The following is a 13,647-nucleotide window of genomic DNA, read 5'->3' on the forward strand; positions in this document are numbered from 1 at the left end:
ATTTTTTGTACACACTATATCGATCACGCTTGCGTTTTACAGCAGGCCTGAGCTCAGCAGTAACCCATGGTGGAGATTGCATGCGGGGTCGTGGAGATGTCACAGTGTGGGTGGCTCCGAATGAGGTGAGGTAAACACGGAAGGCGGACTGGAGCTCACAATCAAAGTGATGAAGTGCGTCATTAACATCAGTGTACGAGTTCAGAGAGGACCAGTTGTAGCCAGCTAAATCAGCGTTAATTAATTGCCAAAGGTGCGAAGGTACTTGTTTGAAGCGATACAGTGAAGAGGGAGGACCAGTGGAAGAGTTTGGGAAGTAGTTCGAAATAGGGGCGTAACATAAAGTGCAAACAATCTGTATATGGTCAGACATACCTAAGGGAGGTGCTTGATCAATTGAGCGCACGAGGCGTGGTCGGTTGGTGATCACCAAGTCCAGACACGAAACAGAGCCACTAGGCGAGGAATGAGTGGGGAAGTCAACCATCTAGTGGAGCCCAAGAGCAGCAAATACTGTGCTAAGGAGATCACCAGCCTTCGAGGTAGAATCGGTGGGACACCAGCTTGAGTTGTGGGCGTTGAAATCGCCAGTCACTAACAGATCATAAGAATCTAAACGGACTGACTGTAATGCCTCAACAAACATGTCACAAAAGTACGACAATTGCATTGTGCTCTGTGAGGGTGGTCGATACATGCAGCATAGTAAGATGGGATTCTGAGATTGAGTAGAGGGGGAGCCAAGTTCAAGCCACACAGACTCGCAGCCAGGGCGTTGAAGGTCGGCACGAGGGGAGACGTACGGAAAGGAGTCCGAACGGACAAGTACGGCAACACCCCCATACCCACGGCTACAATGTGCTGACCGATTGTCTTCCGGAGGTCGATCTCTGCGGATGCAGATATAGCCTGACAGGGAGAGCGGGTTCGAGGGACAGAGCCACGTCTCTGTTAGGCAGATTATGTCAGGCTTAGCACATTCGGCAATAACGCAGAGCTCAGACAACTTGTTGACAACAGAGCGACAATTCAGAGATACTAGGGTTAAATGACGCTGGGATTTAGGGAAAAAAGGGAACGCTGATGGATTTAGCGCTGGGCATGCAATGTGTGCGGGTCGGCCAGAGGAGGGCTGAGCGGGGTAGAGCGGGTGGGCTAGTTTCGATCGTGGGGTGAATACAGGGGCGTTGGGATTTAGTCGTTGTTGCTGCATCGTTGTGTATGTTGGTTTGTTAGCATGACAGTTCAGGATTGATCATCACTGCCTCGCCGCGAAGTAGAAGACGACTTGTTACCTTGGGCATCAGCAAAGCGCCACTTTCGCACTGTGTGCTGGATGGTGGCCGGCCAGAATTTGGAGTCGAGAACTTTGTCCTCGTCCGATGCTGCCACGGTTACGCGAGCATGGCAAGTACCTAGGTACGTATTTTCTGAAATCGAACAGTTCAGTACGTCAACTTGGCGGGCCTTGCACCACGCTGTTATTGACTCTGCCCTGCAACCCGGACTGACATTTCCAACGTACAGAACAAGCTTCTTTGTACGTTCAGGCCCTGTTAGCACACGCGGGTCGGCTGCCCTGGGCTGTGGTTTCACGTAACGTGACGTAACCCTACGGCGTGTGACTTCCGACCACTCTGCACCTGCAGCACGCGACCCTGGGTTGGATTGCTCAGGTGGGTGTGGTCTGGTGCCATGCATTGACAAAACAGGCTGCGACAAATGGCTGGAGGTGGTGTGAGCGGGGGTCATATGGTGAGTACTAGAACCCGTACTACCCTGTGTGTACTGCATAGGACCAGAGGCAGAGGAAATATGGGTGCGTGCACGTGGGGTATTCAAGTCTCCTACGGCGGTGCTGTAAAACTTCCCGCCGGACATTGCCAAATTTTGCTGTGCTTCCTGTACGAGAGGGTTTACACAGATTTCCGGTTGTTGGAGCCCCTGAACTTCCCGCCTGAGTTGTTGCACTTCTAATTCCAGACTCAGGATTTTGTCGGCTCTATCCTGTCTCAAGGAGACAATTTCCTGCGACATGCAGCTAATTGAGTCAGTAGGGCTTACAATTGAAAGTTGGAGCTCCGATGTGGGTAGCGAACTCTGCGCCAACACGCCCACTCCACGCTTCCTCAGCTCGCTCACCAGATCCGGCCGGGAGAGGCTCGAGGCTTTATCCACAGACATTTGCTCGCCGATCTTGATGAGCTCCTCATAGCCAACCAAAGCCAGGTCCATGCCTTCGTTTGTCGCCATTGGTACTGTTGGTCTCTTCTATTAGTTCTAAGCAATAATGGGGAGGGGTAGTTCTGTAGAGAGACGCGCCTCGAGGCTAATCCTCGGAGCACAAAATGTCAAACCGCACCCTACTTTCACTAGTCATCACATTGCCCACCCATCCTACCAGCACCCCATTTGAATACGATTAAGTTTGCTTTGGAACTGAGTGATAGGGTTGCTGAGATGATTTCGGAAGCATATCAGAATGACGAGCAGCTTTCCCCAATAATTCAGCGGCTGCGCGGCGATGCCTCTGATAATCTACACGAGCGGTACTATTGGGATGAAGAGTCCAGGTACCTATACCTCCGTGCAGCACCAAACAATCGCTTGTGTGTACCCAAGTGTGCAGTAAGGCTTCAGCTCCTGCAGGAGTACCACGACTGTGTTACGGCAGGGAGAGAATGAATAGAGTAATTGAGGATGTGCTTAGAGCGTTTGTTAACCACAAACAAGATAATTGGGACAAGCTTCTGCCTCTTTGCGAATTTGCAATTAATAGTTCATATCAGTCTTCCACTTCTAGCACGCCGTTTTATCTAAATTATGGACTTAATCCCAAGTCCCCACCAGATTTCCTAGCACGGAGGGGAGGAGGGAGTGCCCCAGAATGGATCCAGGATCGGGCGGATGCCGTCAAGTTGGCAAAGGACGCCATGATTGCCGCTCAGGCTAGACAAGCTCAGTATGCAGACAGGGGAAGGGTGCCCAGCAACCTGAAGGATAGCGACATGGTGTTGTTGTTGTTGTTTGGCTTTATTTAAAGTGGAGTTCCAAAACAGGCCTAAACCTAATGACAATGGTCCCACTGATAATAAGAGAAAAGAAAATATAATAATAAGCGGACAAACAGAACCAAGAAGAAGATACAGCTGTAGTTAGATAACTAATATGAGCACGGCAGCAGGGGAAAAAAAGTCACAAGCACGGCAACCGGGAAGAAAGGAGTGAGTGAGTGTGAGAGAGAGAGAGAGAGAGAGAGAGAGAGAGAGAGAGAGAAAGAGAGAGAGAGAGAGAGAGAGAGAGAGAGAGGTAGTGAAGCAGATGAGTTCATCCTAGTTGACGGTACTGCCTAACAGAAAGGCCAGGCTTAGCGATTTGAAAGTGGAGCGCTTTCTTTCGAGGCGTGCTGTGTCTGGGAGCTGGTTCCACAGGATAGCTCCAGCATGGCTAATGCGCTTAGCTGAGGATGCAGTGGGGGAGACAGGAATGATGAGTAACTTGCTGTTCCCTCCTCGTGTTCGGAGAGAGGGACTATGGGTGAAAAAGCTTGCAAACAGAGTACTTGAAGATTTGTTCAGGCAGCGCCAAATGAATACAAGGATGTGCATGTGGGTGTATATGCTGAGGGTATGGGCATTCATGCGTTCAAGTAAGGGAGCCGTGTGAGTGCGAGGGGCTGCCCTGCACACCGAGCGAGCCGCACGTTTGAACAAACTATTTAGGCGCTTATCCTGATAAGACGATAAGAAAGGGGCATAGGCAGCAGATGCATAGTCAAATTCTGATAGTATAAAGGACCTGAAAAACTGAACACGGCAAGAAAAAGGCAAACATGCTGCACTTCGATTTAGTAGCCCAATCTTAGCGGCAACGCGGCGTGCAACATGGCTTGTCATGGTGTTCCAGCTCATGTCTGAGTCGAAATGTAGGCCAAGATACTTGGCCGTTTTCACAACAGGCAGCGTCTGCCCATTACAAATGACATGCAGCTCAAGTGCTTGAGATGGGGATGGGGGAATAGGCAATATCTGTGTCTTTCTTTCATTTTAAAGAATTAAACCACGGCCCTTCAGCCAGGTGGCCAGGTGCTGAACAGCAGCTGAAAGGTGTGCAGAAACAGCTTCCGCAGACTCCCTGCTACATCGTATAGAGATGTCATCAGCAAACTGGATTGCTCCCACATTAAACGGTGATAGTTCTTCTGCTATGCCGCGGGCATAGACAATAAATAGCAGTGGGCCCAGTACCGACCCCTGGGGGACACCTGAGTAACTGGTGTACGGGAGACTTCTAGTCTGGCCAACCTGAACGTACTGTTCTCTATCAGAGAGGTAATCCACCAGCCAACAGAGTGCCGTGTCGCAGATGCCAAGTTCGAACAGATCTTGCACAAGAGTTTGATGTTTCACTTTATCGAATGCCTTTGACATATCAACAAAGGCTACACCTGTGTTGAGTCTGTTCATGCGGGCCTCACAGATACCTTCCACAGCTAGCACTAGTGCGTCGGATGTAGAGTGGTGGGATCTGTAGCCGAATTGAGTTGGCGGGAATAAATTGCTCTGAACTAGATATCGTGTGAGTTGCTCGTGGACTATCCTTTCCAACACTTTGGATGCAATCGATAACAAGGACACTGGTCGATGATTCTTTGGCATGCTCGGATCTCCGCCTTTGAAGAGTGGCGATATCCTAGCACTTTTCATCTGGGCAGGAAATATGCCCTCTCTCAGGGACTTGTTAAAGATCAAAGTCAGGGATGGCGCCAGTACGTCTGCATGTGCGCGGAGAAGGGCTGCAGAAATGTCATCATCACCGCTGGACTTGGCCGGATTTAAACGTTCGAGGAGCTTCCTCACTCTGGCAATAGACACTGGCGCAAAGGCTGTCAGATCAGTGCTTGAGGCGGGCCCGTAGGGAAATGAGAGATGCACTGGGCGGCTGGCGTCCTCTACTATCTCTGCAAAGGTGTTTCGGATGGCATCAACAGAACATTGAGGTGGCTGAGATTGTCGATGTTTACCACTCAATTCTTTGATCGTGTGCCATGTCTGTTTGGTATTGCCAGACGCAGCTCGAAACTTGGATTGGTAGTAGGTCTCTTTCTGTTGCCTATTATAGCTGGTAGCTTCCCGCCTGGCAGCCTTGAAAGCTGAGTGGGAATGTTCTGTTCCATCACTAAGCCACCTCCTATGGAGCCGGTTGCGCTTGGTCAAGAGGTGTAATAACTGGCGGTTCATCCATGGTACTGATTTTTTCTTGCGTCGAGGGCTTGGTGCAAGAGGAGCATGTCTGTCTAACACTTGTAGAAAGCGGCTGGCCCACTCAGTCCACATGACAGTTGGGCTTCCGTCAATTTCACAAAAATCCTGTTGGACCAAATCTGCCTTGAACTGGTCATGATTTATGTTTCGGTAGTGTCGCCGTAGCCCAGAAGTTACAGTACTTCTTACTGGGCTGAGTTGAAATTCACTGAGAACTGCTGCATGGTCACTGAACGCGATGGGGATAACAGTAGCCATATTTAGAGGGTCGAATGTATTGTAAAATTGATCCAGTGTGGTTGGTGCAGAGTTTGCTGAGAACCGAGTCGGCTGGTGAACTCCGGGATATAAACTGTAGCTGGCCACGAGGTCAGATAGATAATGAAGCTGTGGATCTGGAGGTGCTGTTGGATTGGTGTTTATGTTGATGTCGCCACAAATAATCACGTTCTTCCCGGGCATTATAGCTGAATGGAGATGGTCGTCCAGGCAGTCCCAGTATCGAACTGGCTCAGATGGAGGTCGATAAATGGTTCCTATCAAACAAGTTCCAGATTGGCAATGGATTTCTCCCCAGCAGCTCTCAATTGCCGATTCTGTGAGGTCCATTCTTGGCTTGACCAGGAGGGATGCCTTGGAGTACAGGCAGACTCCTCCACCGGCCTGATCTTTTCTGTCTGAGCGCAGTATGTTGAAGCCATCCAAAGCTATCTCTCCATCAGACACGGTGTCGTCTAGCCAGGTCTCGTTGACACAGATGATGTCAGGACTGTGAAGGTCGGCAAGCCATGCCAGCTCTCCAACTTTGTTCCTCAGGCTCCTAATGTTCAGCAGTAAAATTCGAATTGTTGGAGTTTGCGTTTGCATATTCAGTTCATGAGCAGCAGGGTCGTTGCCTAATCTTCTTCCAGTCATTGCACAGATATATTATCCACATCCTGACTTAGAGATGCAAATGCGTTGCCAACAGTGACACTAAACTTCGCAGCTTGCGTCTCGGGCGGCGAGTCACGCTGATAGCCCCGTGATTTCTGGCCTGGAGTCCGGGCCGGTGCTCCACAGGTGTCATCTAGGATATCGCAATCCACGCCGTGTCCGCTCTTACTGTCGTCCGTTCGGCTGCTGCTGCTGTTGGTGGTCGTGGTGCTGCTCTGCGCTGTTTGTTGATCTCCACTGGCATCAGACTGGGTGTACTTATCGAAGTTCCACTCTCTTGTGTACACAGGCCTTGGCCAGAAGCGCTTGTTGCTGAGAAACAATTCGTCCGCTGCACTGGCAACAATACGCGCAGTGGAGGATTTTTCTTTTTGAAATATTTTTACGTCAAACACTTGGACATTGTGGTCAGCCTCAGCTGCTCTTGCTGCGATGAACTCCTTCAGCTGGTCTGCAGTAATAGCATGCATCAGATTTCCGACAAACAGGACTCTCTTCTTCGCTGTGGGTTTGGTGGAGGTGATGAGTCGCCATGTGGCGTCCGAATCCTCACTCATCTCTTCAAATTTCGGCAAGCGATCCACACGTGGCGGGGTCAACTCCGAGCTGGGTCCGGGTGTACCATGTGTACGGGAGTTGGACGGCTTGTTGTTTGAGCTGTCAACGTCGGATCTGACACTGCTAGTCAGGTCCATCTCGGGATCAATGGGTCGTGAACTCTCTACGGGAACGGCGGACTGTGAACGACTTTCTGTGCCTGTACTACGTTTCTTTCGATTTCGGCGCTGCCTCTGGCTGGTTGTTTCTTGCTCTCTCTCTTGGTCTGCAATGGCGGAGGAGTTTGATTTACAAGACGCACACGTAACATTGCCGATGTCCAAATTTTGGCAAAGGCGAGTGTCGGCCAGGTCCTCTCTCAGCTGGGAAAGTTCGGAGCTCAATTCACTAATCCTTCGTTGATATCGTTTCTCCTGGTCCTGAAGTTGGCTTTCAAGACGAGCTAGAGTTCTCAGCACTTCTACAACATTGTGTTCGATGCCAGGCAATGAGCGAAGCTGTGTATGGACCTGTTCGGCGCTCACCAGCTGCTCAGTGTGATCTGGGCTAGCCATCCCACCCAGGCTGTTGGGGCTAGTCCCCAAAAGCTACCTAAAAACTACGGAAAAACGGGAGCCTCAATACACGCAACCTACTACACCCCTTACACACAAAAAGCTTTGGTGCTGGTGTACAAGGATTTCCTAACAACCGCAGAAGCCCGGGATCAGCCTTCACAGAAGCTACGCCCTAAGTGGTTCGGGCCCTACCCAATCATCAAGAAGATCGGACCCAACGCCTATCAGCTGGATCTACCCAGCGCTATTCGGTGCCACCCTGTCTTCAATATCACTGCTCTGCGCCGGTATGAGCAGAATACTATTCCCGGCAGGCGGCAGCCACCCCCGCCACCGTTCACTGACTTGAACGGTCAGACCAGATACATGGTGGAGAGGGTTCTTGACGATCGCCAGCGAAGGCATCAGACTCAGTACCTTGTCAAGTGGCAAGGGTACCCAGACGACGAAGCCACCTGGGAGCCAGAAGGGAACTTGCTGGACGAGGCCGGTAGGCCGATAGTTGCTCTGAGGCGTTACAGGGCGTCCAGGGCATGTTAGTGACACTATGGTTACCGCGAAATGTTACTCACACAAATTCAATTGCACGTGTACCTTGAGAATTCCCACTTGATCCTTGTTGTGTTAAGCAATCCATTCCCCTCCTGTTTTAGATTTTCCCCATTTCCGTTATCTTCACTCGCCTGACTGTCCTTGGTTACCTTGCACGTTGCTTCAATTAGATGAGCGTTGTTGGGTTGACACGATTTCATTTTGATTATTCCCTTTCCACATATTCCTCGACTCCCTGGAGGCACCTGTGCCTCGCTTAGGAGGGAGGGATGGTGTAACAGTTCCCTGTTAGCGCTAACCTTATCTGCCCTCTAGCTCTGTATCTTGCACCTTTCCCTATCCTGTCAGCACTCGCGTTATCACCTTAGGGCACGAAGTGCCCTATATCAGTTGTGTTGCCTTGAGCAAGCATTGTCTTTTCCAAGAATACCTTCAAACGGTTACAGGAACGGGTGCTTATCAGCATGTACTTGACGGAACCAGACATGCTGTTAAAAATGAAGACCTTGTTAGATTGCATTCACATTCGATTCAACTTCTTGCCGAAGCGTCCAGTGACATTGTGGCCAAAACAAGCTCTCTAATGAAGAGAATGACAGTTACGACCAAGAAACCTTGCAAACTAGAAGGACACTTTGGTGCCATGGGTAAAGTTGTGGATAACGCAGACATTAATTTGTCGAATTGTTCCTTTCCCCTCCCGTCGTATGCTATGATTGCACGGGAACCATTCAAACTTACAGCTCTAGTGAGAAATGGACGAGGCCAAGCTTCGTCTGAAGCCGCATTGAAAGTCTCCAGCATTCAAATCTGGGCCACTCAAGTTGAAAGTGATTTTTCTACGGCAGCTCCTGGCCTGGTGCCGATATCAGGTTATAGCAAAGGTGAAGTGCTTGCCTCAGTCCAGCCTAACCTTAGTCAATCGACGGGTTTATTCCTCGAACTGTTGCTGGATACTCCTTGTGCCTTACCAGAATTTCAAAATGGATCCTTGAGCAAGGAGCCTTACATGTTTTTCCCTTTAAAAACTTGGCTGCTACAAACCTAGGGCCAACGTCCGTGCTCTCCTAGACCGGACTCACAAGTAGACTCTATTCCATCTCTTATCTATCGCAGGCTTTCGCTGGTATGGAAATAGTCCAAGTAGAGGATGGAGTTGCTACAGCACGAATCAATCAATCAGTTGAAGACCGAGAGAGTAATATTCATCAATAATAATTGTCCATCCATTGTGCTAGACACCGGATTTACGTGGAACTGTGCACAGACTAGCCAAGAAAGGAAACGTGTTCTCGCCTCTACTGCTAGTTCACAGTCCTCGTCTTCTCCTATTTTGTGATTTAGTGACTGGAGACATCACACATACAACACGCTGTCCCTACACTCAGCTTAAGTATAACTTTGACCACTATGATATTGGCTCTGGATTGTTGAAGAACAACCATAAAGTACGAATAGGTCCAAATAAGAAGCCAAAATTATTGGTGGCAATGTTCCACTGCGATACAGATATAACTGCTTTCGAACACAATAAAAAACAACTGTATGAATTTTCATACAAGACATGAAAATAGAAACTGTTTCCCAAGCCAAGGATGTGAGACAATAGCTATCGCACGTTATGGTTTTCATTGCCACAAATCGTGCATTACGCTGCTAAAAATATATTCACATATTTACGCTTGCTATTCACGACATGTGTGCGCAACTTTGAACTGTTGAGTGGGAGAGCTTGTATAGCCACGCACAAATACGTCTTGGTAACTCAAATATGGAGTGGTTCCGGTTCACGGAACGACATTGCACTTGTTACTTGAAAGGATTAGGTGACTTGAAAAGGAGTGTCACCAGAAAACCTTATTTGAGACAAGTAATTAGTTGAGACAAGTAGAGACAAGTGAAGCATGCAAAAGGGAAAAGGCAGCAAAAAAGGAGCCACAGGCTCGCTGCGCATGCTCCGGGCTGAGAGCTGCAAAACGGTGCACGCGATGCGTGCAGCAAGACATCAGCATGACGTCAACATGATGTAACACATAAACAAATAAAGACATAATGAGCGTAACGCGGATTCGTGATGCATATTCACGACACTCCCCGGGCATTGGCCGGAGAACAGAATTAACCATAATTAATAACAAGGAGAAATTTCCCACAAAACATGTGGAAAGATAACTGAAGAGCATAAAGAATGCGAGAGCGAGAGGGAGAGAGAGAGAGAGAGAGAGAGAGTTAAACACGGCCATCGGCGATCAAATCCTGCAAGTTGGACTGAAACTTGCTGGCAGCGGCTCGTGTCGGTCTTCGTACGACTGCAACGGGAGTGCTAGTCTTCTGAGCTGGGGTAGCTGAGGATTCCGAGGTACTGCTGGTCTCCTGAGCTGGGGTACCTGGGGATTCCGAGGTACTGCTGGTCTCAAGCGGACACAGTAAGCTTACTGGCCGCTTGATGGTACGTTTGTCCGAAGTGAGGACGGTGGCAGAGCGGATGTTGCCATCACTGCTGGTGTGTACTTCTTGGATTCGTCCAAGGCGCCAGTGGCCGCGAGGCAACTCCTCCTTGATGAGGACAACGTCAGCAGGCTTCGGAAACGTTGAGGATCGAGTCCTTGACTGCTTAAAAGACGACGTGTGGGCTTCTCGCAGACTGAGGAGGTACTCGTTCCTCCAGGCGAGCCAGAACTGATCAAGGTGTCGTTGGCCCTTCTTCCAAAGGTCCAACAGGCTGTCTGCAGAGGAATTGATAGGCTGATAATCCGGGTCGGTTGGATCGTTGCTGACCGTGAAGAACCCCTGTGTGGCAGACAGGCTGATAAAATGACCAGGCGTCAGGACTGTGCACTGTTCTTCGTCGACATAGACTAGCGGCCGAGAATTGACAACAGACTCAACTTCTGGCAGGAGAGTGGCGAGTTGGCTGTATGTGAGGAGGCGTCTCCCAATGGTCTTGCGCATGGAGCGCTTGACAATACCCACAAGCCTTTCATGCATTCCACCCATCCACGGAGAGTTGGCGACGATGAAGTGCCACTGGATTTGATGGCGGCTAATGTAGGACGTAACACTGGTGTCTACCACAATGTTGCTCCAGGCAATGTCAAGAGCGGACTTGGCCAGCTTAAATTGGGGAGCGTTGTCGGACACAACTAGCTCTGGCGTGCCACGGCGGGCGACGAAACGTCTCAATGCAAGCAGAAACTCGGCAGCTGTCATGTCGTGGACTGGCTCCAAATGAACAGCTCTGGTCACCATGCACGTGATCAGGCAGACCCATGCCTTAGCGGTTTCTGACTGTGTACGGACGAGGACTGGGCCAAAGTAGTCCAGGCCGATGTGTGAGAATGGTCGCGCTTGGGTCACTCTGGTAGAAGGTAGCGGACTCATCTGAGGTGTCTTGTATGGCGCGCCTTCGTAGCGAATGCACGTCTGACAGCGGCGCACGAGGGCCTTTACAGCTGATCTGCCTTTCGGGATCCAAAACTGATATCGGACACGGGATAGTGTGTGCGCTACGCCGCCATGCATGACCTTGAGGTGGCAATCACGTATGATCAGGTTGGCAATGGCGTGTTCCTTGGAGATCAGGACGGGAAACCTCGATTTGGAGCAGAGGTCAGCATTCTCCAGTCTTCCACGGCATCTCAGTACTCCGTTGTCGAGCACTAAGTTGAGCTTAGTTGCCAGCGGATGTTGCTTCCCACTGGAGAGAGTGGTGATCTTGCTGCCTTTTCCCTTTTGCATGCTTCACTTGTCTCTACTTGTCGCAACTAATTACTTGTCTCAAATAAGGTTTTCTGGTGACACTCCTTTTCAAGTCACCTAATCCTTTCAAGTAACAAGTGCAATGTCGTTCCGTGAACCGGAACCACTCCATATTTGAGTTACCAAGACGTATTTGTGCGTGGCTATACAAGCTCTCCCACTCAACAGTTCAAAGTTGCGCACAAACTTGGTGCCGAAACCCGGGAGTGGTTCCGGTTCACGGAACGACATTGCACTTGTTACTTGAAAGGATTAGGTGACTTGAAAAGGAGTGTCACCAGAAAACCTTATTTGAGACAAGTAATTAGTTGAGACAAGTAGAGACAAGTGAAGCATGCAAAAGGGAAAAGGCAGCAAAAAAGGAGCCACAGGCTCGCTGCGCATGCTCCGGGCTGAGAGCTGCAAAACGTTGCACGCGATGCGTGCAGCAAGACATCAGCATGACGTCAACATGATGTAACACATAAACAAATAAAGACATAATGAGCGTAACGCGGATTCGTGATGCATATTCACGACAACATGATTTCCTTGTTCGAGGGCTTAGAAATCTTATGTGTTGTCTGGCCATGATTCACATCTGGATTTTGTCTGTGATTAAGCCGTTTTGGGTTTGTTTGCTGAAATGAGCTCCTTGATCCACACTGACAATCACTATACCATCCCAGCTACCCGACGACTGTTCTTTGGATAGCAAATGTGTGTGGATGGTATTATTATTATTATTTAAAAATTCGACGAGGAGACAATAATTTTAATATGGCAATAAGTAGGACGAGCTGAAGCGACATGTGGACTACTTTATTAACAATGTAAGCGATGGAGACGATGCAAGAAACAATCTAAAGGGTAAGGAAAATACATGTAAGAAGAAAAGGGCAATGGAAAAAAAGATGATTCTAACAAGTTTTCGTACAACACTCTTCCAGTGCTGTCATTGTATCGTGTCACCCTACCTTGATTGCTATATTATTTCCTTTGTTCTCATTTTGTTCTTTAGTACAACGGTGATTCCTGAAGAGTGTTGTACGAAAACTTGTTCGAATCATCTTTTTTTCCATTGCCCTTTTTCTGCTTACATGTATTTTCCTTACCATTTAGATTGTTTTTTGCATCGTCTCCATCGCTTACATTGTTAAAAAAGTAGTCAACATGTCGCTTCAGCTCGTCCTACTTATTGCCATATTAAAATTATTATTATTATTATTAACGCAATAAATAGAGTAAGCTGCGCACTCAGTACAAACACCATAAGCAAAACTTGTTTTCATGTATGTAAAGGATCTTGTTCCTAAACATTTTCGTCGCCATCTCATCAGAGGATTACTGGCAAATCAACAAAAGCTCTTAACTCAATATATATACGCACAATGCAAGTAATAATTTAGACCCTAACTAGCGCGATAAAATGAGAGCTGAAAGAAACATTACACCATTCAACGATATCAGGTGACAACAGATGCGATAAATTCACCACTAGAAAGTTACCATGCAACCACAAACGAGAACTACTGATCTAAATTCACAAACAATTTCAACGTAAACAAATTCTTTGTCTGCCTACAGCTTTTTCTGCCTACAGCTTACTCTATTTATTGCGTTGATTACATTTTTATCTCCACGGAAGCTTTTTAATTATTATTATTATTATTATTTAAAAATTCGACGAGGAGACAATCATTTTAATATGGCAATAAGTAGGACGAGCTGAAGCGACATGTGGACTACTTTATTAACAATGTAAGCGATGGAGACGATGCAAGAAACAACCTAAAGGGTAAGGAAAAATACATGTAAACACCATTGTCCAGACAACGTCTAAGGAACACTACGTTAAATGCAACACTACGATAATGAAATCGTGACTTCAGCGCATGGTTCAGAATATCTATCTGCGTCTGGCTATATCTCGACCTGAAGTATTTAAAAATTCGACGAGGAGACAATAATTTTAATATGGCAATAAGTAGGACGAGCTGAAGCGACATGGGGACTACTTTATTCACAATGTAAGCGATGGA

At 48.3% G+C, this 13,647-nt stretch overlaps 1 protein-coding gene across 1 annotated transcript; it reads right to left on the reverse strand.

Annotated features, from left to right (window-relative positions):
• Positions 1–10,096: 10,096 nt before the first annotated feature.
• Positions 10,097–11,605, reverse strand: LOC135828011 (uncharacterized). Its single transcript, XM_065340448.1, has one exon. It carries the CDS (start codon positions 11,603–11,605, stop codon positions 10,097–10,099), a length of 1,509 nt encoding a protein of 502 aa, XP_065196520.1.
• Positions 11,606–13,647: the final 2,042 nt, after the last annotated feature.

The sequence above is a fragment of the Sycon ciliatum genome, chromosome 12 (genome assembly GCF_964019385.1).
Source record: "Sycon ciliatum chromosome 12, ocSycCili1.1, whole genome shotgun sequence".
NCBI lineage: Eukaryota > Metazoa > Porifera > Calcarea > Leucosolenida > Sycettidae > Sycon > Sycon ciliatum.

Coding starts and splice junctions, on each gene's coding strand:
- LOC135828011 (XM_065340448.1), bottom strand. CDS start 11,605: ATGCAAAAGGGAAAAGGCAGCAAGATCACCACTCTCTCCAGTGGGAAG.